Source organism: Heptranchias perlo, chromosome 22 (assembly GCF_035084215.1).
Source record: "Heptranchias perlo isolate sHepPer1 chromosome 22, sHepPer1.hap1, whole genome shotgun sequence".
In the NCBI taxonomy this organism is placed as follows: Eukaryota; Metazoa; Chordata; class Chondrichthyes; order Hexanchiformes; family Hexanchidae; genus Heptranchias; species Heptranchias perlo.
Window position 1 is genome coordinate 45,428,116 of NC_090346.1, and position 27,947 is coordinate 45,456,062.

Sequence of the window (27,947 nt, forward strand, 5' to 3'; positions counted from 1 at the left end):
GGCAGCGCTTTGAAGAAAAATATCTTTATCGACTTGAGTCAATTAAACGATCTTCCAATTGATTTCTGAAGTCAGTAAAAACTTAAAACTAGAGCCAAAGCTGCTCGACGGGCTGATTTATCCACCTGACAGGTGACTGTGGAACCAAGTGGAAGGTTAGTCGAAGGGGAACCAACAACCTACTTTATTTTGCTGCTTTTTAACACTGATGCTGAAATCCATTAAATTGCATTAAAACTCTTATCACTGTACTGCAGAGAGAGAGTTATTGAAATACAAAAGTACCTTTATTGTTCCCAGTTTGTATTCTTCTTCAGTGTCCTTGTATATAACCACCACATAGTCATTCCCTATGTGCCGTTTCTTGTTGCAGCAGGCTTTATCGGATTCTTTATTTGGCATCAGAGTTGCAATGTGAAAAATTGCTTTAATAAGATTAGAGAAAAAAGAATGTTCATCACTGCACAGGACAAAAGCTGAGGCAATGGAGGCATTCTGGCTTTTCAAATGCAGAGGGAATAATTTTGACTTTGGGTGATGGCGTAAGACAGGCGGTTTGGATTCCGGCACCCATTAGATATCTCTCCTGGTTGATATCAATTGGAAATAAAAATCGGGACAGTAGTATAACGGCCAGCTGATCCGATATCGCCCGTTTTACACCAAAGTCAAAATTGCCCCCATATGTCCCAACAATCCTTGCAATTTGAATTTTTCACACTTGTCATCCATCTATTCGAGTATCTTACTTTTTCTTTTATTCATTCAGGGGATGTGGGCGTCGCTGGCGAGGCCGGCATTTATTGCCCATCCCTAATTGCCCTTGAGAAGGTGGTGGTGAGCCGCCTTCTTGAACCATTGCAGTCCGTGTGGTGAAGGTTTCCCCACAGTGCTGTTAGGAAGCGAGTTCCAGGATTTTGACCCAGGTACGATGAAGGAACGGGATGGTGTGTGACTTGGAGGGGAATGTGCAGGTGGTGTTGTTCCCATGTACCTGCTGCTCTTGTCCTTCTAGGTGGTAGAGGTCGCGGGTTTGGGAGGTGCTGTCGAAAAAGCCATGGCGAGTTGCTGCAGTGCGCCCTGTGGGTGGTACACACTGCAGCCACTGTGCGCCGGTGGTGAAGGGAGTGAATGTTTAGGGTGGTGGATAGGGTGCCAATCAAGCGGGCTGCTTTGCTCTGGATGGTGTCGAGCTTCTTGAGTGTTGTTGGAGCTGCACTCATCCAGGCAAGTGGACAGTATTCCATCACACTCCTGACTTGTGCCTTGTAGATGGCGGAAAGGCTTTGGGAGTCAGGAGCTGAGTCACTCGCTGCAGAATACCCAGCCTCTGACCTGCTCTTGTAGCCACAGTATTTATATGGCTGGTCCAGTTAAGTTTCTGGTCAATGGTGACCCCCAGGATGTTGATGGTGGGGGATTCGGCAATGGTAATGACATTGAATGTCAAGGGGAGGTGGTCAGACTCTCTCTTGTTGGAGATGGTCATTGCCTGGCATGAATGTTACTTGCCACTTATGAGCCCAAGCCTGGATGTTGTCCAGGTCTTGCTGCATGCAGGCTCGGACTGCTTCATTATCTGAGGGGTTGCGAATGGAACTGAACACTGCAATCATCAGCGAACATCTCCATTTCTGACCTTATGATGGAGGGAAGGTCATTGATGAAGCAGCTGAAGATGGTTGGGCCTAGGTCACTGCCTTGAGGAACTCCTGCAGCAATGTCCTGGGGCTGAGATGATTGGCATCCAACAACCACTACCATCTTCCTTTGTGCTAGGTATGATTCCAGCCACTGGAGAGTTTTCCCCCCGATTCCCATTGATTTCAATTTTACCAGGGCTCCTTGGTGCCACACTCGGTCAAATGCTGCCTTGATGTCAAGGGCAGTCACTCTCACCTCACTGGAATTCAGCTCTGTTGTCCATGTTTGGAACAAGGCTGTAATGAGGTCTGGAGCCGAGTGGTCTTGGCAGAACCCAAACTGAGCATCAGTGAGCAGGTTATTGGTGAGTAAGTGCCGCTTGATAGCACTGTCGACGACACCTTCCATCACTTTGCTGATGATTGAGAGTAGACTGATAGGGCGGTAATTGGCCGGATTGGATTTGTCCTGCTTTTTGTGGACAGGACATATCTGGGCAATTTTCCACATTGTCAGATAGATGCCAGTGTTGAAGCTGTACTGGAACAGCTTGACTAGAGGCGCAGCTAGTTCTGGAGCACAAGTCTTCAGCACTACAGCCGGGATGTTGTTGGGGCCCATAGCCTTTGCTGTATCCAGTGCACTCAGCCGTTTCTTGATATCACATGGAGTGAATCGAATTGACTGAAGACTGGCTTCTGTGATGGTGGGGATATCGGGAGGAGGCCGAGGTGGATCATCCACTCGGCACTTCTGGCTGAAGATGGTTGCAAATGCTTCAGCCTTGTCTTTTGCACTCACGTGCTGGACTCCGCCAACATTGAGGATGGGGATGTTGACAGAGCCTCCTCCTCCTGTTAGTTGTTTAATTGTCCACCACCATTCAAGACTGGATGTGGCAGGACTGCAGAGCTTTGATCTGATCTGTTGGTTGTGGAATCGCTTAACTCTGTCTATAGCATGTTGCTTCTGCTGTTTAGCATGCATGTAGTCCTAAGTTGTAGCTTCACCAGGTTGGCACCTCATTTTTAGGTACGCCTGGTGCTGCTCGTGGCATGCTCTTCTACATTCCTCATTGAACCAGGGTCGATCCCCTGGCTTGTTGGTAATGGTAGAGTGAGGAATATGCCAGGCCATGAGGTTACAGGTTGTGCTGGAATACAATTCTGCTGCTGCTGATGGCCCACAGCGCCTCATGGATACCCAGTTTTGAGCTGCTAGATCTGTTCTGAATCTATCCCATTTAGCACGGTGATAGTGCCACACAACACGTTGGATGGTGTCCTCAGTGCGAAGACGAGACTTCATCTCCACGAGGACTGTGCGGTGGTCACTCCTACCAATACTGTCATGGACAGATGCATTTGCGACAGGTAGATTGGTGAGGACGAGGTCAAGTAAGTTTTTCCCTCGTGGTGGTTCGCTCACCACCTGCCGCAGGCCCAGTCTGGCAGCTATGTCCTTCAGTATCGGCCAGCTCGGTCAGAAGTGGTGCTACCGAGCCACTCTTGGTGATGGACATTGAAGTCCCCCACCCAGAGTACATTCTGTGCCCTTGCTACCCTCAGTGCTTCTTCCAAGTGGTGGTCAACATGGAGGAGGACTGATTCATCAGCTGAGGGAGGGTGGTAGGTGGTAATCAGCAGGAGGTTTCCTTTTCCATGTTTGACCTGATGCCATGAGATTTCATGGGGTCCAGAGTCAATGTTGAGGACTCCCAGGGCCACTCCATCCTGACTGTTTATCACTGTACCTCCATCTCTGGTTGGTCCGTCCTGCCGGTGGGACAGGACATACCCAGGGATGGTGATGGAAGAGTCTGGGACATTGGCTGAAAGGTATGATTCTGTGAGTATGGCTGTGTCAGGCTGTTGCTTGACTAGTCTGTGGGACAGCTCTCCCAATTTTGGCACAAGTCCCCAGATGTTAGTGAGGAGGACTTTGCAGGGTCGACTGGGCTTGGTTTGCCTTTGTCGTGTGCGGTGCTTAGTGGTCCGTCCGGTTTTATTCTTGTGACTTTTTTCAGTGAGATTTTACAACTGAGTGGCTTGGGAGGCTATTTCAGAGGGCAATTAAGAATCGACCACATTGCTGTGGGTCCGGAGTCACATATAGGCCAGTCCGGGTAAGGAGGGAAGGACATTAGTGAACCAGATGGGTTTTTACGACAATCTGGTAGTTTCATGGCCACCACTACTGATACTAGTATTTTAATTCCAGATTTTATTTAATTAATTGAATTTAATTAATTGAATTTAAATTCCCCAGCTGCCGTGGCGGGATTTGAACTCATGACTCTGGATTATTAGTCCAGGCCTCTGCTTTTTAACACCCCTTCTGAATTTTGGGTTTTTGTTTTTCCTGAATTTAGGTCAAAAAAATTAAATGAAAGCAACAGTAAGAAATACAAACTAAAAGTTTTGGCAAGAACAAATAAAATAATTTAAAGCAAATAATACTTACAATTGTCATCAGAAAATATAACTTTAAACAGGTGCTGATGGGTATCACTCGATGCCACCTCCCCCATTGGCTCAACCATCTGTACACGATGAGGACACACTCTACATCTGTGCTGCCCGTCAGTATAAGGGGGAGATGAAGTGGCCCCTTTTACTAAACACGGAAGCTAACTGCATCTGTCACACCAGAACTGGATTACACCAATGTTAGCATATGCAGTTTAGTCTGGTTGAGCCACACTCAGGGGGAGAAGGGGCAGGGAATTATCAGGCTTAACCTTAAAATCAGAAGGTTTATGTATTAACTGGTACTTAACGTTTGAACTGATGAATGTAAAGCCAATCACGTCAGAATCAGGTGTCTTGACTGGTTAACACAAATCGCTCAGACTCAGAAATTAAGACCTATCGTTCTAGCAATGGGAGCATAGGACTCCCACGAAAGGATCTACTGCTTTCACTCAATACATGTGCTCAAATTTGCTCCTTTACAAAAAGCACAAATAATTTTTCCTACTATAGATTAAAAGTTACCAGGCTCACGGTTCCCAGATATATCCCTAGAATTTGGTAACATGACACCCAAATAATGGGGGTAAAGGTGAAGGCAGACAAATAAAAAATGAAAACAGTAAGAACTCTTTGTTGTTGACCCAAAAGTCATTCTCCAATACCAGTATTCCAGCCCTGTTCAACAACAACTTGCATTTATCCAATGCCTTTAACGTAGTAGAACGTCCCAAGGCGCTTTGCAGGAGCGTTAACAAAATTTATACCCGAGCCACATAAGGAGATATTTGGACAGGTGACCAAAAGCTTAGCCAAAGAGGTAGGTTTTAAGGAGCGTCTTAAAAGGAGAGAGGTAGAGAGGCAGAGAGGTTGAGGGAGAGAATTCCAGAGCTCAGGGCCTAGGCAGCTGAAGTTACGGCCGCCAATGGTGGAGCAACGAACACCAGAAATTCGCAAGCAGCCAGAATTGGAGGAGCGCAGAGATCTCGGAGGGTTGTAAGGCTGGAGGAGGTTTGAGCATTGCTTCCTTCCTTCCTTTGCTTGGGTAATATTTGGAACAACAAGAAACAGTGATCCCGTGTAGCAAGCTGGATTCATTTACCTTGCATGATGTCGTCATGCCAACAGTAGGTAAACTGTCCATCATCACCAGATGTGTCAAGGCCACCGAGGAAAATTTGTTCTGGGTTACAGTCTTGGAGATAGATCAATTTACCAAGGCCAGTCAGGAACTGTGCATACCTGGATGAGCCGTATGCATTGGACAGAATTTCAACTTCATTATTAGTCTGAAACACAGGACAATAAAACTCAAATTAAGCCAAGAGTTTATTGAATGGGCTAAGGTTTTGCACATGTATTTATTGAGGCAAAATATACACTGGCTTGGTGAAGAATGGGGACACAATGTTTGCAAGTTGGTCTCAAGACTCATCGCACTGAGAATATTATGAAACACGTGTTACATGGGGATCACTTGCCTTACATTACTCCACTGAAATCATGGACTAATGGGTTCCATGAAGGAGTCTTGCCACTGAAATTATTTGTGCAATTAATTAGCAACTACTTAATTTAGAACAAATACTAAACCTTACTTTATAACTTCCTTTGACAAGTTTTTTTTTTAAAAACTGAAAACCATGCTATAATACGCAGAGGAATTAAAACGATATCTTTGCGTTTTCATGTTGTCACATCCAGTGCTGACAGACAGCTACACATTTCAAGATGGAGACTCAGAGGGGTCTCCAAAATAGGAGGGAGGGAGGCGGCAAACTCATGACTGACTCATAACGCAGCCAGCGTGACTTTAACACATCATTCCGACTTCCACTCCTGGCCGTTGGCCACAGGGAGAGATGTTCTCAACTCATTTGTATACAAAATTCTAAAAGGGCCGGAAGAAATAAGCAATCGTTTCTTATTACTGTGGTAATTCAGAAGAGCATGTTTTTGCCTGTCAATTTTATTCAGATTATGCCAAATAAGGAGATATTAGAATAGGTGACCAAAAGCTTAGTCAAAGCGGTAGGTGTTAAGAAGCGTCATAAAGGAGGGGAGAGAGGTAGAGAGGCGGAGAGGTTTAAGGGCCTGGGTTTAAACGCTACCTGTTGCAGTGCCACCTGGAGTAGTTGCTGCACAGACCAGGACGAGACTGCGAGAGATGACATTTGAACCCAGGACGTAACATGTAAAAGTTTAAAAAAAAGACTATGGCTACTCATCAATTCAGGCAATTAGGGCGGGTGCTCGAGTACGTAAAGCTGGAAGTTGCGCATTGTGGACGTGGAGCTGGAAAAAAAACCCTTACCTGACCTTCCCCAACATACACAATTCCAATCTTGTGCGTGTCATAAGGCGGCATCTGATCAAGGACTTTAATGGCCCGTTCTGTGACCTAAGGTTTTAACAAAACTGCCCGTTAATTACCTGGAAGCTCACAGTGCATGTCGCTTTCCATACCAGCATTAAGCAAGGTTACACAATACAAAAATGTTACATATACTTGCACTTAAATTTTCACAAAGGGAACCCACCATAATCACCTCCAAGTCACACATCATCCTCATTTGGACATATATCACCATTCCTTCATCACGGAGTCAATATCGTGGAATTCTTTACCTAACACTATTGTGGGAGCAACATTACCATCATGACTGCAGTGATTCAAAAAAAAAAGGTTCATCACCTCCTTCTTAGGCAACAAGGGTGGGCAATAAATGCGGCCTGGCCAGCATCACCCACATCCCAAGAACAAATAGAATCTTACAGCACAGAAGGAGGCCATTTGCCCATCGTGCCTGTGCCAGCTCTTTGAAAGAGCTATCCATTTAATCCTGCTCTTTCCCCACAGCCTTGGAAATATTTCCTTTGAGTATATATTCCATTCCCTTTTGAAAGTTACTATTGAATCTGCTTCCACCTCCCTTTCAGGCAGCGCATTCCAGATCATAACTCGCTGCATAAAAAAAAATCTTATCTCCCCACTAATGGGATTAGAGTAGACAGGGCTTGATGGCCGGCGTGGACACGATGGGCCGAAGGGCCTCTATCCGTGCTGTATAACTCTATGACTCTATGACTAGTTCTTTTGCTAATTATCTTAAGTCAGTGTCCTCTGGTTACAGACCCTCCTGCCAGTGGCAACAGTTTCTCCTTATTTAATCTATCAAAACCCTTCATAATTTTGAACATCTCTATTAAATCTCCCCATAACCTCTCTGCTCTAAGGAGAACAATTCCAGTCTCTCCACATAACTTAAGTCCCTCATCCCTGGGGTGCTCTGCTTCTCTTGCCCAAACCTCAGGACTAGATGCACATATGTAATTCAACCCAAACCAGTTTCCTTTCAACTGACTGAAAATCTGGTTGAACATCTGCACCAAATTTTCTCCATAGAAATTTTAAGCAATGATTCAACACAGTGAAGATGAAACCTATTACAACCAACAGAGTCAGCCACATTACTGCCCACTTTGCAACCACAATTCCACATAATGATGCATACTTGTCACCAATAGTCGTCTTATTTTAAACCAGCATCATGGTCTGGAGTGGCAACTTGCATTAACAACTTAAAACTTTACCAACCTCAGTCTTGGGTACCAGGAGGGGCTTGTTTGCCTCACTGCCGAAGAAAGGTGAATGATACAGCTGCAGAAACACAAAACTGCAAAAACAAACAAGACACAACCTTAACTCTTTTCTTTCCATCTGCTCTGAATAAGTTGAGGGTTATAATAAGATCGTAAAAAATACAGACACTGAGGTAGCAGGTACAAGAATTACGAAAAGCTGCGGCTTGCTAAAATTGCAGGAGTTCTGCAAAGTAGCTTGCTGAGGTGAACAGGGCTTTGGGAGAGAATGTACGAGTTCAGACGCATGGATTAATGGTAGGGAATGTTACACGTTTAGATTTTTTAAATGAAGTTCTTCTCATCCTGGAAAAGCACAACCAATACTGCATGTGGGATACTCCCAACTTTCATGCCACACAGTGTATCAACAACATTGCATTTATATAGCACATTTAATGTTGGAAAACGTCCCAAGGCGCTTCACAGGAGTGTAATCAGACAAAAACTGACACTAAGCCAAAGCAGCAAACATTGGGACAGGTGACAAAAAGTTTGGTCCATGTAGGTCAGCGAGCACAGGGGTGTGATGGGTGAATGGGACTTGGTGCGAGTTAGGATACAGACAGAAGAGTTTTGGGTGAGCTCAAGTTTACGGATGGTGGAAGATGGGAGGCCGGCCAGGAGAGCATTGGAATAGTTGAGTCTAGAGGTAACAAAGGCATGGGATGAGGGTTTCAGCAGCAAATGAGCTGAGGAAGGGGCGGAGGCAGGCAATGTTAGAGGTGGAAGTAGGCGATCTTTGCTTTTATTTTTCAAAATTTTTTTTTTATTACAATGGTCCAATTAATCAATGGCTCATTATCAAATATAAAATTATCCCGTGAGGACCCTTCACAATTCTGGCCTCTTGTGCACATACAATAAACATAATGGTGTGCACACATAATAAATGGAATGGCTTGCCAGTGTATAAAAGTGCACTGCTCCCATTCATTTTGTTCCCAATAGAATTTCTTCACTTCCCCAAACCGCCTCCTATCTAGGGCAATAGAAATGACACCAAACTTACCTTGGGCTTATCCCACTAATCTTCTCTGCATTTGAAGTTGCCGATCTGTTCTGAACACCATCTCGCTCGGTCCTTCTCCCCCTCCTTGATGGGGCAGAATCGGAGATGGTGTGTCCCCTGGGCCTGTACCGGTTTGGTGACTGAGGCGGTTCCTTCTTTTCTGCCGGCGGCAAAGTGTCTGGTTTATTACCCGTGTTACCGTTGCTTGTTTCCAATTTGCCATTTGAAGAGCATTCCTCTTCGATGCTTTCGGTGCGACCTCTGGGGTTCCCTTCAGCCGCAGGTTTCCCAAAGAGTCCCTCTTTCCCATTGACATCTGCCACTTCTTGCAGGTTTTGAAGCTCAGGGGAGGAGCTGGATTTATTGAGAGTTTGAGCGTGGTCAAAATTGAATTCTTCCTCCAAGGGATCCACAGCTAAAGAGGAGGGCACAACTTTTTCGATTGCATTTCCCATTAATCCACTGTCCTCTGGTTGGGGAGTTTTGTCTTCCTCTTGGCTGGAAGTTGAAGATGACTGGAGGGGGAAAATATTACTGTTTAAACCCAACGGTTCACTAATTCAGTATTCATAAAACCTTTCAGATCTTTGGGGACTGCAATAAGTTCATCACAATCCATTTTTATTCAACCATTGTCATTAAATGTTTAGTTTCCACATTCCCCAGTTCTGCCAATCCAAGTTCCCACAAACGGCAATGAAACACATGACCAGACAATCATTTTAGTGATGTGGACTGAGGGATAAATATTGACCAGGACACCGGGAGAACTCCCCTGCCCTACTTCAAATAGTGCCGTGGAATCTTTTAGATCCAGCTGAGGGGGCAGACGGAGCCCAAGTTTAATGTCTCATCTGAAAGACAGTGCCTCTGAAAGTGCAGCTGGAGTGTCAGACTAGATTATGCGCTCAAGCCTCTGGAGTGGGGCTCAAACCCACAACCTTCTGACTCAGAGGCGAGAGTGCTACCCATACAGCTAAAACTGACATCTGTTACTTTGTGAAAAGATTTTGTTTTAATTAAAAACACCTGGGCAGAATTTAAAAGTGCTGGATGATGTACAAAACTCATCTTAGTCAGTCTGTGAAAGGTATCTGAAAAACATAAGAAAAGAAAAAAAAAGAGGTATAAAGTGGTAAGTGAATGGAAGAATCTCAGGAAAAATGAGGCAGGCAGCTAAGGCATGAAGACAATGTTCATTCCGGATGGCTGCAGAGTGCCCAAAAGGCAGATGACATACTGATTCCTGACAGCTTTGCATTGAACTTGGTTGCAGCAGTGCAGGAGGCCAAAGGAGGAAAGATCAGAATGGTCGCAGGGAGAATGGGGTTGCACTTGTGAGACAGAACGGAGGTATCTGGCAAAGCAGTCACCCAATCTGCATTTGGTCTCCTCAATATAAAAGGTGACTGCACTGTGAGGAACGAATACAGCTATTTGGATGAAGTGCCTCACACAAAAAGAATGGGCCGAGACAGTAGTAAAGAAAGATGAAAATAGACAGGTTTTGCTTAATATGTGCAATCAGTATGATTCAAGCTATTATTCTTTGAGCAAGGATTGACAGGAAATAGCAAACTTCATGAACTATATAGAATGATTTTCTCCCGAGACAGACAGAAGTGCATTCAGACTTACTCTGCTGTATGACGCTGGCATTTTGTCATAGTTCTCTACGGGCATGAAGATTGGCTCTGAAACCACAGCCTCAAAGTCCCCAAGTTCCTGAGACTCCACAGGAGAATCGCACACCTTCAAGTGCATTCCAGGCCCCTCACCTTCCTCCGCTACTGCAACTGAATCTAGAAATTCAATTCAAAGTCAGAACACATCCAGAGTCTCATTCCTCATTATCTCACATTATTCCCTTATGCCCAGTTCAATTTGGTACAAAGTGGAAACTTCTGAACAGATGAGACTTTATTCAAGATATATGAAGATTTGTGGAGGGTTAGCAATGTTTAATCCTTTCAGGTTTCCCTGCAAAACATCAACAGTAACATAATAGAGGTTACAGCATTAACTATTAAAACTAACATCTACTTTTCTCAGCACACATACATCCAATGCAGTCTGACCTTTGGAGATTTACCAACATGCCTAAAGCGTGAATCTTACAAACCCAGCATCAACTTAGCATAAGTTTAATATTGAACTATTGTCCAACACTGACTAAATAAATCTCTGCTTAGCATTTTTATGACCGCTATCCTCAGTGGTAACAAAAATACTTTCTCTGCTTGAAGCACATTGGAACACTAGTGTGCAGAGATAAAGGACAAAGACAGACCATTAGCTTCAACATTATCTAACCCACGACTTTCAATGCACCACAACCTCCCACAAAATCAGTACGTACCACAAATTATTGCAGTGTCGCACACTACTTGGAAAGATTTTGTTTTGCCCATGGTATGTCAATTAAGCTTCTTTAATTTAAAAGTTACAAAGAGAAACACTAAGAAAGGCACTTGCATAATTAATTTCCATAAAGTGCTAAGTGCGACACCACTAGCCTTCATTTACCCTTCTCTGTTCCTACATTTTATAAAAGGAAACTAAGCGGCGCAATTAAAGAAGTCACTTTGTTATTTAACTGCAGTAATATTTAAATTTAATTTTCTGATCACACCTTGCTACAATGCTTTATATTTGCGTAGCCCCTTTAAAAAAGGTAGAAAAACATCCTGGGGTAACTAATCTTGGAAGTTCTCTAGAGAGTATAGCTTTCGGTGACTTGGCTATTTAAACAAGCAATTAAGAGTTAGAAGTGCACATGCTATAAATGTCTTGATCTAGTTGCTGTCCAAACTTGAACATTTTAGAATTATAATTCTCCCCCCCCCCACCAAAGACTGTCTTTGCAATGGAGTAACAGGCCTGTGTGGTGTGGGGGACAATCTATGGAATGAACAGAAGGCTTCACCATGTTTAAGTTACCGCCAAATAAAAGTAGGAGTTCCAGTCTGCCACAATGCAATCCATTGAGTCTTACTGGAGCTATTTTCTAGTCCTGGAAATCTAATTCTCATTAGGCCATTTAAACTGAAGATTTCAGCCCGGGCATGTTGTGATTTATTTTTAATGCAAGCCATGCTACAAAACTTGACCCCAAGGGACCTGAGGTCAATGATGTTTTTCACTGGAATAATACTGGATGGAGTACCCCACAAAATCCACACCACTGTTGCCTGGAAACAAGCTCAATGCCTAAATGCAAAGTCAAAACCAAGGCTGGAAAATGTTACTTACAAATTAGCTAAGGTCGCCTGCTTTGCCGTTTTGCTGAAATAGAAACTATCGCACACAGTACATATTACTATAACGTTGAATCTTCAATTTATTTGGTCTGCTTTCCTGCTCTTTTTGGGTCCTATTGCAGTTCTTTACTGCTGGTCTGTACTGTGCCAAGTCTTTCTATTCTCTGGTCAAAGTTCAGTTAATTTTTTTTGCTGAATTGAGTCAATTTAGGCAAGTTAAAAGCTCCGATCGCCAATTGCTAAGTAACCAAACATGTTTTTCAAACATGCAACTTTCATGAACTAGGTTTTGCTGAATTTATGTACCAGCTCTACTCTTTATTCAAGCTAGCAATGTGAATACAGCAAGCAGGGTATTTTAGTTCTGGCATATTTTAAATGAAATAACTCTCATTCCATTTTTTTTCTTTAGCATAGATACTTTTGGTAGGCACTTGGCAAATGAATTAAAATTGAAAAGTTTAATCCTACTCGACAATTTGGCTGAATTCACAGTTTCAGTATTACGCTTGAATTGGACCAAGGTTAGCATTATTTTTGTGGCTTAACCCGTAGATTCGCTACAAATACACACAGCAGACTTCAGTCATGTAAGTTTCGCCAACATATTTATGCATCAACTGGTATGCCTGCACTCCCTCCATTATGTGTTTCTCACATCCACCGAAGTATGTGATGTGATGAGTACAACACACAGATCAGTGTGCCAGATTTAGCAAACTCACAATCATAGCACTAGTTTTCAGCACTTTAGTTTTTCTCCCCCCCCCAAAACCTAAACTCTGCACTTGTCTTTGCATCTCACAACACCACACTTTTTGCTGTTATTTTGGAACTTGTCAAAGCTGGTGATGGCTTAATGCTAGTAGATATATAACCACATTCTTTCCACTTATTCATTTCATGCAGTTATATTTTGTCAAAATAGAGTAACTTGAGGCAAGGTTTACTTCTAGCTTTACTAGAATTATTACTTACCTTCATTTTGATTCAGGATCCCATCCCAACTCACTTGGTCATTATTTCAGCTGCCCAGGTGGTCCTTCATTGCAAATCGTGACTCTTAATTTCAATGCTCACAGCTGCTGATACATCAGCGCTTTACAAATCAGTGTATTCAAAAAGAATTTCAATGTCCGTATGGCTACTGGGTTGGAGTTCAGCAGCACATTTGGTGGTAACGGCATGTGTGAGTGAGCAGGGACTTCGGGTCCAGATTCAAAATGAGAAAAATGATTTAAAAAGTGTTATTTAACAGCAACAGCATAACAAAATAAAGAGTCTTAATCTATTGGGAGCCACGATATATAAAGAAAGTATACATATACAATAAGGCTTTATGAGAAAAATATAGCTTCTCAAAATTACTGTACAATACTAATACCCTACACCAAATAATGACTGATTTTCAAAGAAGCTGGTTTCAATTAGCAGTGCATGCTTGATTAGTTTCGAACTCCACCAGATAACAATGAGACAATAACTAAACCAAAAGCAAAATACTGCGGATGCTGGAAATCAGAAATAAAAACAGAAAGTGCTGGAGAATCTTAGCAAGTCAGGCAGCATCTATGGAGAAAGAAACAGAGTTAACGTTTCAGGTCGAAGACTTCGTCAGAACTGGAAGATGTTAAAAGAGTTAAAATTTTTGAGCAAGTACAGAGCCAGGAGAAGGGGGGAAGGGAGGGGAGGAAAGAACAAAAGGGAAGGTCTGTGATTGGGAAGAGGGCACGAGTAATTAAATGACAAAAAGGGATGATGGTAACGGGACAGGTGAAGAGAAAAAAGATTGATCGGGAGTATCTGTAAATGGCAGCAGCAGAACCATTACCAGCACTAGCTGACCGAAAAAATGGGAGCAGTGGTTATGATCTGAAGTTATTGAAATCAATGTTGAGTCCAGAAGGTTGTAAAGTGCCTAAACAAAAGATGAGATGCTGTTCCTTGAGCTTACATTGAGCTTCACTGGAACAGTGTAAGAGGCCGAGGTCAGAGTAGGAGTGGGAAGGGGAATTAAAATGGCAAGTGATCAGCGGGTCAGGGGCACGCTTGTGAACAGAGCGGAGATGTTCAGCAAAGCGATCACCCAGTCTGCGTTTGGTCTGCCCAATGTAGAGGAGACCGCATTGTGTGCAGTGGACACAGTATACTAAATTGAAAGAAATATTAAGTAAACCGCTGTTTCACCTGGAAGGAGTGTTTGGGGCCCTGGACAGTGGGAAGGGAGGAGGTGAAGGGGCAGGTGTTGCATCTCCTGCACTCGCACGGGAAGGACAGCGGGTGTTGGAAGACCGGACCAGGGTGTAGCGGAGGGAGCAGTCCGTTCGGAATGCTGAAAGGGGAGGGAAGATGTGTTTGGTGGTGGGATCGCGCTGGAGGTGGCTACTCTGACCTCGGCCTCTTACACTGTTCCAATGAAGCTCATTGTAAGCTCGAGGAACAACACCTCATCTTTCATTTAGACACTTTACAACCTTCCGGACTCTGATTTCAATAACTTCAGATCATAACCACTGCTCCCATTTTTTCGGTCAGCTAGTGCTGGTAATGGTTCTGCTGCTGCCATTTACAGCTACTCCTGATCAATCTTTTGTTTCTTAACCTGAACCATTACCACCTTCCATGCCTTGCACCATCATCCCTTTTTGTCATTTAATTACTCGTACCCTCTACTCTATCACAGACCTGCCCTTTTGTTCTTTCCTCCCCTCCCTCCCCCACCTTTCCCTGGCTCTGTACTTGCTCAAAAACTTTAACTCTTTTAACATCTTCCAGTTCTGACAAAAGGTCTTCGACCTGAAGCGTTAACTCTGTTTCTTTCTCCACAGACGCTGCCTGACTGGCTGAGCTTCTCCAGCATTTTCTGTTTTTATTTCAGACAATAACTAAGCCTTTGGTTAATAAGCAAACTGTAAAAGTAAATGTTCACTCATTGAAAATAAAAAGGTTAATGGCGGCATGTGAAGCTTCTCAGCAAGCTGCTGCTGTCTAACATCTCAAGGAGGAGAATTTCATGCGGCTCCAGCTAATTAATGAGATCAATTTTTTTCCACATACGACACACACAGCTATGAAACAGCACAAGATGCACGGGTACTATGATTCATGGGAGCCTCGAAAGTGCTAGCGTATACCTGCCCAGGAAATGCTCCTGTGCAACTTTTCTTGACAGCTTGTCTGGCACATAGAAGAGAAAGAAGCCACTGCAAAGGGAAATGAAATCAGTGGCTGTGTGAAGCACAGGACAAAATCTTTTACAGAAATCAGAACAATGATCTTCCCAGAGACGAACTCCAAACACAATCTGTTGCAGACGATGTTTGATGCAAGATCTACATAATTCCTCTTAAAGTTTTTTTTTTAAAAAGAACAGTATAGTACGAGATACATTCGAAACATATACCATATATTATGCCACCTGAATCCCAGATTACTTGCAGAGGTTTATTAGAGGTCAACAAGAACATTGGAAACATTCTGAAGTTAAACTTTAGCAAAAAATGGCATCCACCCGTGCAAGTGACTTCAGGATTAATAAGGCAACTTTGCACTTCTATCCAGAAATACCAGACTTTCTTCTGTTCTGCGCCAGGAGAACTAGCATTTCCCCCGGTGTAGGGCAGGGGAAAAGGGGCAGAGACCGATTACTTCAAACCACCTGCCTCATTGTGCCCACCCCCAGGATTTCTTCGGGCTGCTTGCAGTGATGCAACTGGGCCTGGGCCTGTAGTCGGAAAAGGTCCAGCATCGCTATTCTAATAGGACAGGTCGGGGTGGGGAGGGGGCACATTTCATGCCTTATTCTCCGGTGGATCTACTCGCTGGGCACCCCAGTGCAGGAGCAGATGTTGGAACCAGAGGCCCTAGCCCGTCCTCTAATCCCCGCCGAAACAGAGGTCTCGGGAAAAGCTGAAGAACGTGTAGGTGAGTAGCACAATTAATTTCAAAAGGACCCCACCCCCTCCTCCAGGATGATTTCCGAAAGCCATGAGGCCCCAATCTCAGCCGCCCAGAATGCTGTTGCAGGCTCAGACTTGCTCCTACATGATTGGCACACTGCCCAGCCAGGGGCAGCTGCCTCTCCTCTGCACCTGTTGGGCAACACAAAAGGAAAGTCTCCCCTACTAATGCCAATTCAGTTTTATATATATATTTTTTTTTAAAAAAAATGTAAGAACTCATCTATATAAAAATAAAACTCATGTAAAATAGTACCAAACCAGGAAACACATTATCCGGGAATAACATTGTACAATTTTTGGATGCAGCACTTTGAAGAAAAAAAATGATTTAAAATAAAAAGTATCCTAATTTAGCTTATTAGTGAATTGCACCATGGAAAAGCTAAACGTTTTATATTATTTGTTAGGTATTTGGAATATTGCAACGGTCAGTCTAAAATGCAACAGTACTCAGTTGGATTTCAGGCACAGAACACAAAATTCTTAAAATATTACCCATGCTTGAAATGGGAATGTAAAACTGGTGACTAAGAAGTGAAAGGGGAGACTTTCACTAACCTGTGTTGGAGCGCTGAAGCAAGGTTTGTTTGGCTGCCTCGGCTGTTGGGCTGGAGCACGGTATGGACTCGGATCTACAAGGTGCGTGTTGGTGTGGATCGATCACTCTCTCAACAGCCATCAGCATAGTGGACAGCTCCTGTAAGGGCATGTTGTTTATCTCAGACGAGAACGGGCTCGGTGGATTCTCCAAACATAGAAGCCAACTCGCGTTACCTGCAAGGAACCAACGTTACACTATTGAAGTGGGAAGACATTGGACACTAGAGTCCTTCATTACTGATCTGCCTACTCACCCTCAGAATGTGCATCAAACATAGCTACCCTTTAGTAATGGGAAAAGAATGTTGATGAGAATTCTTCAATTCACAACACACAACCGCCAGGACTAATTAGGAAATTAAGAGTAAAATGGATTTTCAGGCAGACATTTGATGCATTTAAGGGGAAGCTAGATAAGTACATGAGGGAGAAAGATATGCCGACAGAGTGAGATGAAGTCGGGTGGGAGGAGGCTGGTGTGCAGCATAAACACCAGCATGGACCAGTTGGGCCAAATGGCCGGTTTCTGGGCTGTAATTTCTATGTAATGCTGTGTAACTATTTCACACAAAGGGTAACGCAGACATAAAGGGGGTATTTTTTTTTTAAACCTAACTCGCTGAGTGGGAAACCCACAGGATCAGGTGCAATGCTGGTTTTACAACCTGCCCAATATTACTCTCCACTGACTTCAACTCGATCCAGTCAGGTGGGTTAGGTTAAAATTTTCCCCATGGAATGAATTACTTGGGAAGAACAATGAAGCAACGACTATAAACAAATTTAACAGATAACCAGATGAGTTTCTGGAAAAACTTAACACAACAAGGATATGGTGAAAAAAACAGGAAGGTTGGATTGAGGGCAATCAAAAACTTGTTGGATAAATGGCCTTTTCCTGTTCCTAAAGGGTGCCTTTGCAATATTTATTTGATTTGCAACTGTGTCAAGTTTATTAAAGCCACATTCAATTCTAAAGCTTTGAGCGTGGAATCTGATCCGGCGATTATACCAGAGGGTCGACGAATGTAGATTTCTGCCCATCCTTGAGTCAGTACTGGTGCATATTCAGCCAGGTTGGCTTTTTCCTTCTGGGAGGGCAGATGGCCACTAGAGTGAGGTGCATCCCGACGCAATGCTTTCCGGTTTTCCAATCCTTTCGGAGCTGGAGCCACGGGCGCACAGAACTCGCTGTCTGAAGGAGACACCAGGGGACTTAAGCTCTGAACTGAATCACTGTGAAGAGCGTGGCCACCTAGAAAACCAGAGAACAAGCCCGTTTAAAAAAACGTTTTGTACTGAAACTGAACAATTAAAAGTTACGTTCCCCATTATCGGGACAAAAACATGCAGCTCCATTGTACGGTAGATATCAATGATGCATTCAATATAGTACAGTCCTAGTTTTGCAGGTATGTACCATTGCCAAATCATTCCTTTTAAAAGGGGCTTAATTCAAATTTGTGCTCATACTTAAAATTGTAGGTGACTGCATAGAGCTTTTAATATAATAACTGACTATTATGGTTACCGACATTTACACAACTGAACTTTGCTAATTGGTATCAATTATGAAAGGCAACCAAAATTTGGATGAATCCTTTAACAGAATTAAGTGCTAGACAGAATTATTTATCTCACTCTCCCAATCCTCCTGTCAGAACACATCACTTACACTACTGGCGTGAATTTATCTCAAAGTTTATTGGAGCGAAACTTCTAGTTTAAAATGGAGAAACCTGGTAGCTGACCACATACTAGAAGCACAGATCCTTATTTTATTTACATCGTCTTTCGATGGTACCTCAGAGAGGAGCTGACAGAAAATATTGTAGACACACCAGATGCGATCGCCACATGCCGCTGAAAGAGGCGCGATCCCATGAGGTTAAACGTGATTCTCAAATTAAAGCACAAAGTTTCCAACTCAGCAGGAGTTAGCAGGAATGAACTTTTTAAAAAAAAAACAGAAAATGAAGAACCCTGAAAATACTTCGAAGTAGAATGCTTTCTCTCCTAGTCCAGCTCAACAGCAAATCCAGCCATCATCAGAATAACTGCATTATTCTCATCTCCTCTGTACTTTGCCCTCGTTCTACCAAATGTACCCTCCAGCTCACTCTACTAGCTCTCTGCATTCTCACTCTTGACCATCTCCTACACTAACATATTCTTTTGCAGGACCTCCCTCCTATAACCTGCCAGCTTCACCATTACCTGAACACAACTTCTTGATTTATCTCAATAGGTTTTTGGTCGGCAAGGGTATTAAGGGTTATGGAACCAAGGCAAGTACGTGGAGTTAAGATGCAGATCAGCCATGATCTAATTAAGTGGTGGAACAGGCTCGAGGGGCTGAACGGCCTATTCCTGTTCCTAACTAAGATAGGGGCCTACCCCATCAGTATGAGAATCCAGAACTAAGGGACACAATCTTAAAATTCAAACTAAAACGGCTAATAGAGAATCCAAGAAAGATTTCTTCACACAAAGAGTTGCAAGAATATACTGCCCGAGAAGGCTATGGGATCAATTAAGATGTTTAAAAGGGAAGCAAAGGTATTAAGGGACTTGGAGAATGGGTGGAAATTTGAGAGTGCACAAACCTGGAGTATATCAACACAACAAATATGTAACTGGGAGAAAAGGATGACTGTCACCCATCTTTTGATTTAAAACATACTAGATTTATTCTGTAATAAAAGGTTATTTGCAAAGTTCAATAAGTTCACTGATCAGAGGCTGAGGGTTTTAGACCTCCAAGTACAATATAGCACTATTAATAGATGCAATTAGCCAGCAAACTACAAGATTTTTTTTAAAAATTAGATTTATAAATACCATCATTGTAACTTTGAACAGGAGACTTGGCATTAACAGATTTGGTCACCACATAATATTAAATATCATTCTCCAGGAGAAGCTAATTCTTTCAACATTCACCTGATATGGATCTCACTCGCAGGCGAGTAGCTTTTCCAATCTGTTGGCTTGTTTGCGATTCCAGCTTGGCAGGTGCTTCCTGGGTTGTCTTCACTTGCAGAGATAAATCCAGCCTTTAAAAATGAAGTCGATGCAGGGAGAGTGTCTTTTTAACTCGAGATATAATTTATACAAAAACCTCATTCAAATCCAAAAATGTCTGCAAAAAGGCTTATGCACAGAATATCTTTCTCTAACTAGACAACAACGCTGTTTACCATTGCCTTTGTTGCTAGCAATATCGCAGTAACTGACTTTACTACTTTCGAAAAAGGTGACCGCTACTTTAAGTTGACATAAAAATAATCAGCTCCACCATTACATACAGTTGATAACTACAACCCTTTTGTGACAAAAAGTGGAAATCAATGAAAGTATTCACAGTAAACAAATATTTTACTATATACAAAAGCTATTCTATCTCTGCAGATCAGCAGGTCGAACTCTACCTGGACACTTCATCTGTCCTCTTTTGCTCCAGGGAATCTAAACCCAGCAGCGCTTTTGTTCCCACGCCACTGCTGGTGGTTACCGTGACAAGCTTGTTTCCAACCAGCCACGTATTACTCCTTCCTGCACCAAGTAGAAACTCTGCCACAGGGGACCTTAATAAAAAACACACAAGAATGCAAACGAAACCTAAATGAGATAACTAATGAAACGAAGTACTGGAAGACATGATATCGACTTGAGTGTTTAAAAAAGAAGCATAATCAGAGGCCAGCTTTCACAACCGTGTGAACCAAGCGATGCGCAGCATTTAAACAGATCGAGTGCATTTTTTTAAATAGAAAACGTTGGGGAAACATAGTGTATCCATCAACATCTGAAAAGAGATGAGGCAGATTAACATTTCAGGTGAAGCCCCGCCGTGTATTATCCTCAAAATAGCTGCAGCTTTCGCTCTCATTTCACTTGTAATTTAACGCCGGGGTTCAGCTCGAAGTGACAAGGCGGCACAAAAAGGATTTACAAGGATGGTACCAGAACTGAGAGGTTATACCCAACAGGAAAGACTGAACAGGCTGGGGCTCTTTTCTCTAGAAAAGAAGGCTGAGGGATGACCTGATAGAGGTCTTTTAGATTATGAAAGTGTTTGATAGGGTAGACAGAGAAGATGTTTCCACTTGTGGGGGAGTCCAAAACTAGGGGCCATAAATATAAAAAGATAGTCACTAATAAATCCAATAGGGAATTCAAGAGAAACTTCTTTACCCAGAGAGTGATGAGAATGTGGAACTCGCTACCACATGGAGCAGTTGAGGCCATCAACATAGACGTATTTAAGGGGAAGCTAGATAAGTACATGAGGGAGAAAGGAATAGAAAGTTACGCTGATAGGGTTAGATGAAGAGGGGTGGGAGGAGGCTCGTGTGAGGCATAAACACTGGCATGGGCCAGTTGAGCCGAGTCGACTGTTTCTGTGCTGTAGATTCTATGTAATTCTTCTGTAAAAAGCAAGAGTTATTTTAGAAGGTCCTATAAAAATAAAACGATCAAAGTAACATTTTAAAGAATGTCACACGAACCTCTTGGGCAGAGCAGAGAAGTTAGAGAAAACGTATCGAGCCATCATATCCAAGCAGGTTTCGGTAAGTTCAAGGTGCACAGTTTTTAGACTGTCTTCAGCCTCTGCCATTGAATTTTCATCTGCTGATCCCAAACTAGAACTTGTAACAGAAGTTTGCATTCTACTGGAATGAGAAGGCACCAAGTCAAGACCAAGTTTAAGTCACACACGAGTGCAATGAGAACTATAAAACAATTAGCTCATCCCCTCGATATTATTTATTTCTGCATATGATTTCAAGCATACATTCAGAATGGACCTGTGTGCATTTTCAAAATTATTCTATCATTGCAAAACTTTGGCATTTTTCAGAATCAAATAAACCCTTGCACCAAAAAGGGATCAACTTAAAACAATGTACTTTGTTTCAAGAAACAAATTTTCCAAATGCCTTTCTTCCAATTCTGCTATTAGACGTGCATTTTTAGAGTAGACTAAAATCTTTGCCTCAGACATTTGCAGCTATTTTTCTTTTATATAAATACAATATAATGCTGCCAGATTTACTAAATTAAATGCAAGGATTTTAACAATGAGATTTGTAAAATTGATGCACTTGGGCATTTCCTACAGCTAATCACAAATAAGCATAATCATTTCAGAGAAATGTCGATTTTACAATTATTGCAAGTGGCCAAATGAATGATCTGTTTGAAAGCTAGAATTAAACATTGATTTGATACATTACATAGTAAGGCCAGCCCAGGGTTAATTGCAAATTATGGCAGGGGTACAAGTACAGTCTAATCCTCTTAATTCAAAGCTGCTTAATTCAAGTTATGTGATCAAATTTAAGTACTAAATTCCCTTTTTTTTTTAAATAAAGAGCAAGAAGCTATTTCAAAATATCAAGACTAGACTGTATTCAGATCTTTGGTCAGTGGTTGTCTCTCAGCACATACAAGAGTAGCTCTCATGTTTATTTATTCACTGTTTCAACCTTTCGAGGCACGAGTTTGAATTAGCCAGGCACAAGGGAAACCAATTTCCCCAACTATTGGCTCTTATAGGTAATCGATGAGTTTCAATCCAGATTCCAGCTTGTAACCCAGATGGCACTAAACAGGTAGCATGGGAACTGAGGTTTCAAGATTATTCACCAGAGAAGGAGCATTGCATTGAACATGACCTGTGTCGCTCCTAACCTGATAGGTGAGGATACAGTCACTGGATATGAAGCAAATATGTTCCACCCCCAACAGGTATACAATAGATGAAGTTTTTACAGCAAGACCCTTTCTTAATTCAAAGCATTAGTGGAACTAAAATATTACAAAGTTGTTTATCTTGGGAGACCTCACTACATTTGGATGCCAGATAGCAAGCAAGTTGTTATGATGAGTAATATTGAGCAAGCTGCTGCAAAGGACAGCTCCCCATTACACTGCAGCTCATCAGAGTTTAAAAAAGGAGCCTGATGCAATATAAACAGTTAATAAAATAATCCACATCTGAAACAGAGGGTAAAAAAGACTGAGCTTTAAAAAAGACTTGGACCTTGCACCATCATCTTTCAGATTATGCCTAGGGCAACTTGGCTTCTCAAGAGCATGATAAAGTCATAAAACTTGCATAAAGTGTCAAAACACAAGGCTATGGTAACCATCAGTTGCATGTTTTTAAACCTCTTCAAAATTGGGGTCCAATGCCATTTTTCAGAATGCTACAATTGAAAGTCTATAATTTAGCTACACATTGAACAAGGATTCTGGGCCTGGAGGGGGAAAAAAATCATAATACTACTTATTCGTCACCACGAGGAACAGAAGTATTATATTATGAAGATATTCCAAGTTTTTGCAAGAGATGGATTACAGGAAGCCATTATATGCACTTAGGCAGAACCCAAGGACCAAGAATGGAATTCAGCAGTGAAACGATAAAATCTACCACCACAGCACAGATGTTGGTATATTTTTAATCAGGAACTGAAGAAAATGTATTAACAGGCAGTCTTTAATTTAGCTTCCTCAATTGTATTTATAGAAACAAAAAGACCATCCACCAGGAGCAAAATTTTGCCTCAGATACAAACTATCAGTTAGTTTTCATGTCAATTAAACTGGCATCATCTTTTCCCAATGATCAAATATTATATTAAGTCGCCCACTTTTGTAAATATATTTACATATCCAGAAACCGGAGGGGGGGGGCATGAATAAATTATAACTGACTACAAAAGTGTCAGAAATTCAGCCTGGGTATGTGGGGGGTGGGAGAGAGGAGACAGTACGAGTTTTAAATTTCAACCTTGTCTCAAATGAATACACTCACTTGCTCTTGGTAAGAGATGTGCAACTTATGGAGGGGGAACAGAAAATAAATTCTACTCCTTACAGAAATTTTAGCCATGGATCCTACGTCAATATGAGGGGGGGATTTCGGGCGAGTATGGAGACTTGAACTTAATAATAGGGTGCACCTCCTTGGAGCCGGGGTGGGGGAGGGGGGGGGGGGGGGGGGAGGAGCCACTTTCAGATAGAAATCACATGATCACCCATTACTTCATCTGCTGGCTGAGGTGTCACTGCTGCGTCATTCAGTTCTTTTAACCCGAAACGGAATTTTAGCACAAAGTTCTCTTCAGGCTCTGCGGATTCATTCTCGTCCTTGATTTGAACAAAAGGGAAGGTTTCGGGGAGATTCACCAATGTGTGTCAGAAAGGCTGGGTGCACTCAGCCAGTAAATCAGGTAAAACCAAGTGGGGAAAAGATATTTTGTTCCTCTTTTTGTTAGGATTCCCCACCCCCCCCGTCCCCGCCACCTTTCCTTCGTACAATGAAGCATCTCGCATGGCAACGTTGCATAACAGAAGGACAAAAGGAACTGAAAATACAACATGGGGTGGATGCAGTAATGGAGAACACTGCTTCTGACTGAAAAATGCTCCAACTGGAGCTTGCACTATATCTTATCTTTGGCATGAAGAATATGACTGACTCAAGGATGCTTTAAAATTGGGTAAGTTTCCTCACCAGTTACTATCCATAATATTTATGATATTATTTTCTAACATTACAACAGTGACTAGACTTTAAAAAGTACTTTACTGGTTATAAAGCACTTTGGGACGTCCTGAGGTCATGAAAGGTGCGATATAAATACAAGTTCTTTCTTTCTTTAATACTACAGAACATTTTGGATCATTGACATATTAATTGTCACACATCCATCATAAACAAAGCAAGAATTTGCACAGTCTGCTTAATAATAGTTGTATTGACTCATAACCCTCTAATCTCAGAGTTGGATACTAAACTCGATTGATTGACAACCACTGACCTAAATATACATATTTATATTCCTGAATACAATTATTAATCCAAATCAATATTCCCATACCAAGTATTTATTGAAACACCAAAAAGTACTTTAAAAATCTACAATTAAATCATGCAAGCCTCCCAGCATGCAGAAACCCCAGAATGAAACTCCGTTGAGCGTAGGCTCTTGTAATGCCTCTACCTGCGGACTGCATGTTCTGAAACACTGATGCTGCGGGACCGGAAGGCCTCGACTGCTGAGAGGTCTTTCATATCTTTAATTTGGGAACTATTCAAGCCTGGTTTTAGGGGCTTTGTGGCTCGCAAACTACCAGCACCAACCCAAGACACCGCAGGTGGGAAGGGAGCCAATGGGAGGGGTTGATGGTCAGAGGTCACAGGCCAGGAATGGGGTTCCCAGAAAGTGAAGTGAGGGAAACGAACACCAGCACAGAGAAAGAAGAAAAAACAAAAAAAAGGGGGGGGAGGGGGAGAGGGAAGGGAAAAAGAAGAAATAAAACTCAAAAGCATTAAACAAAATCTGAAACATGACAAAATAGCAAATTAGATCAAACACAGTTTATATGCTACAGAACAAAGAAATATATAAACTCTGGTTACATTAGCGATTATAGTTGGCAGAACAAGCAATACATGAAATTAAGGTTGGAATGGCATTTCAGATTTTGGCGACACCAAAAAAAAACTTTGTGAATTGAGTGTGGGAAAGAGCTAGTAATACTCTGAAAAATGAACCTAACGGATACATGATTGTTTCATGACTAGCTGATCAATTTGCAAAACCCCACAAAATTAAGTGCGAGTCCGCAGCAGTCTCAGTGTACATAACACAGCTAACGACCTTAGGCTGCAATTTTGATCGTTGGCCCTATAAATAGGATATGGCCCATTTAAAGCCTTCAGGTATTTAGTTGTTGGATAGGGAAAAATCAGTGAAATTGCCAATTTCGCCCAACAAATTATAAAACTATGGCCTTCAATTTACTGTGGGGGATACTATTGCTCAAATTCTTAACACACTTGTATAAAACCTCCTTCTCCATTTTAATGGAGGTTAAACTGTTCAAAATATATGGTTTAAACCGTTCAAAACAAAACTAGTTAATGGGTCTGTTAAAAAAGCGGTGGACGGATTTTCACACGAACGCATTAAGTGCCCTCACTCCAGTATCCCTCGACCCCATCATCACTGCTGGACAGGAATTTAGTAGCAATAGTACTCTTATATCCCATGATGTCAGTTTAAGGCCCAAGTCTTCAGTAAAAAGCAATTCAGCGGGAATGCAAGTCTGTATTATTGAAATCAAGTTATCAGTTTAAAATACTCTTAACTAAATTTAAATAGCCAATTTTTTTTTTAAATCACTACCTTTCAGATGGCCATATTCCAACCTTAAACATCTGTGCATTTGAACACAAAAAAAACCAAACTATGTACAATGCAATTATATATTTATATAAAATTAAGAAAAAGCACAATTTCAATTTGACAAAAATGCATAAATACTGGACATCAAAGCAAAATGAGGTGATGGAAAACCACAATCAGAAAAGATCAGCAGCAGTGAGGTATGGGTGGCTTATATATGTATCGTTCAGTAATTCCCTTCTAAAACCGAAGGCCAACTCTTTAACCCACAGAGATACTAATTATTAAATCAGCTTACTTAGTCCCTTCTTCTCCAAAACATCCCAAGAAGTGTGCTACCCCCCTCTTTCTCACTCTCCCAGTGGTATGCACTGCTCAGTTAATGTTATTCTGTAGCTAAGTTTATTTGGGAGTGCAGATTATGCAGGTGTTTAGGTAGCACATAACTCTGACGCAGGGTGAGAATCCAGGCTAGACCAAAGGGATTGAAGTCCCCTCACTCTGCCAGCTGCAAGGGTCCCAAGTAAAATAAGTTCTGGCAAGCAAGCCCAACCCTGCTGTTCACATTCAGAGTACAACGCCGTCCATGATGAGAATATAAATTAGCAATCTTACTCAGCAAGGCTCCAACTCTGGCAGGTACATGGAAAGGAAAGTTGACACTAGTACAGCAGCAGGTGCTCTTCCACAGCACATTATAGGGGTCGGTGTAAGGGGCAAATTGACTCTACACCTGGCTGGCTGTGTGGTGTTACACAGAACAAGGGAATGCTTGATGCTGCCATTAAGGGCCGAAACTGGGAAGGTGCTCAATTCTCCAGCTCGAGCGCTTTCCCCATTCCCCGAAACACACTTGAACGTCATTAGAATTTCCATGTGTTAAAGAGTTAGTGAGTTCTCTTGTACAAAGTTGAAATAAAATATTTGTAGTGATCATGATATTGATGATTCAGATACACAGCATAATAGATAATAATTGCCAAACATCAGCATCCATATTAAAACAGTAGAAAGTGCCAGCTCTTCAAATTTCATCAGCTATCTTAAAATCGCCTAGCTGCATGCCATTACACATTTCACTGGCAAAGTTACCGCACAGTGCATATACCAAAGCTTCTAAACTGAATTTGTTGTTCAATTGGTTTACATTTAGGCCTCATTATTTCCTGATACATGCATTATACTAAAGCTATGCTCTCATTTGTAAGAGATTAGCCTACCTTTTGAGAGGTCTTTCATTCAAGCTTGTGCTACGTGCCCGAAAACTGCTCGGTTCATGTGTATCCTCAAATGGTAGCAAGGCATTCGACCGCAGGCCCTCGTTTATTAAAGAAAACAAACATTAATAAGGTACAGTGGATAATTTAAGTTCAGATCCCGATTCTCCATTGAAGCAGTAATGAACTAATTAAGTACACGAGGGAGAAACGAATAGAAGGATATATTGATTAGGCGAGATGAAGTAAGGTAGGAGGAGGCTCATGTGGAGCATAAACACTGGCTTAGACCTGCTGGGTCGAATGGCCTGTTTCTATGCTGTAAATTCTATGCAATTTTATAACATTAATATTGAGAGCGTGGAGCCAAAGAAGTTTGTAAAAAGAGACACAGTAAAGGCTTTATAAACACATTAAAAAGAGTTAAAGAAAGGGCAGGGCTATAGAACAATAGAAGTTTACAGCACAGATGGTCATTTGGCTTATCATGTCTCTGGGAGCCTTTTACGAGAGCAATCCAAAACTAATCATATTGTCCTGCTCTCTCCCATATTCTTGCATCTGCCTTTTCTTTGAATGATAATCTACATTTACCTTAAAAAAACACATTGGTGTCTGCCTCAACCACTCCCTGTGGCAAAGCACTCCATGTGTCAACAGCTCTCAGTGTAAAAAGATTTCTCTTCACACTGAAGTCAATTTTAAATTGACGACCTTAATCAATGACTCCCTAAATCAGAGGAAATATTCTTTCACCCTATCAAAACACTTCATAATTTATTCTTTAAAAAAAAACCTCTATTAAATCTCCTCTTTGTCTCCTTTAGCTGTTCCAAAAAAATTCGAAGAGACATATTTCTTGCCGGCCTTGGCTATGAGGCATTACTCCCGCCTAAGTCAGCATGTCATGGGCTCAAGCTTACTCCAGGACTT

The 27,947-nt window shown here is 42.0% G+C and overlaps 1 protein-coding gene across 12 annotated transcripts in view; it reads right to left on the reverse strand.

Moving 5' to 3' along the window:
• tsc2 (TSC complex subunit 2) overlaps positions 1-27,947 on the reverse strand; it is a 63,504-nt gene that overhangs the window by 3,850 nt on the left and 31,707 nt on the right. For 2 of the 12 annotated variants that reach the window (XM_068003453.1, XM_068003454.1), the window contains exons 25-38: positions 27,018-27,115; positions 24,610-24,735; positions 21,103-21,267; positions 20,023-20,178; positions 19,535-19,647; positions 17,604-17,846; positions 16,550-16,765; positions 15,164-15,232; positions 10,408-10,571; positions 8,770-9,284; positions 7,714-7,816; positions 6,430-6,516; positions 5,218-5,404; positions 286-425 (exon numbers count right to left, since the gene is read on the reverse strand). In XM_068003453.1, coding sequence (XP_067859554.1) covers positions 286-425; positions 5,218-5,404; positions 6,430-6,516; positions 7,714-7,816; positions 8,770-9,284; positions 10,408-10,571; positions 15,164-15,232; positions 16,550-16,765; positions 17,604-17,846; positions 19,535-19,647; positions 20,023-20,178; positions 21,103-21,267; positions 24,610-24,735; positions 27,018-27,115 — 2,382 coding nt within the window. Of the gene's footprint in view, positions 1-285; positions 426-5,217; positions 5,405-6,429; positions 6,517-7,713; positions 7,817-8,769; positions 9,285-10,407; positions 10,572-15,163; positions 15,233-16,549; positions 16,766-17,603; positions 17,847-19,534; positions 19,648-20,022; positions 20,179-21,102; positions 21,268-24,609; positions 24,736-27,017; positions 27,116-27,947 lie in introns of those variants that run through there. The other 10 variants (XM_068003463.1, XM_068003455.1, XM_068003456.1 and 7 more) reach the window with 10 other exon arrangements.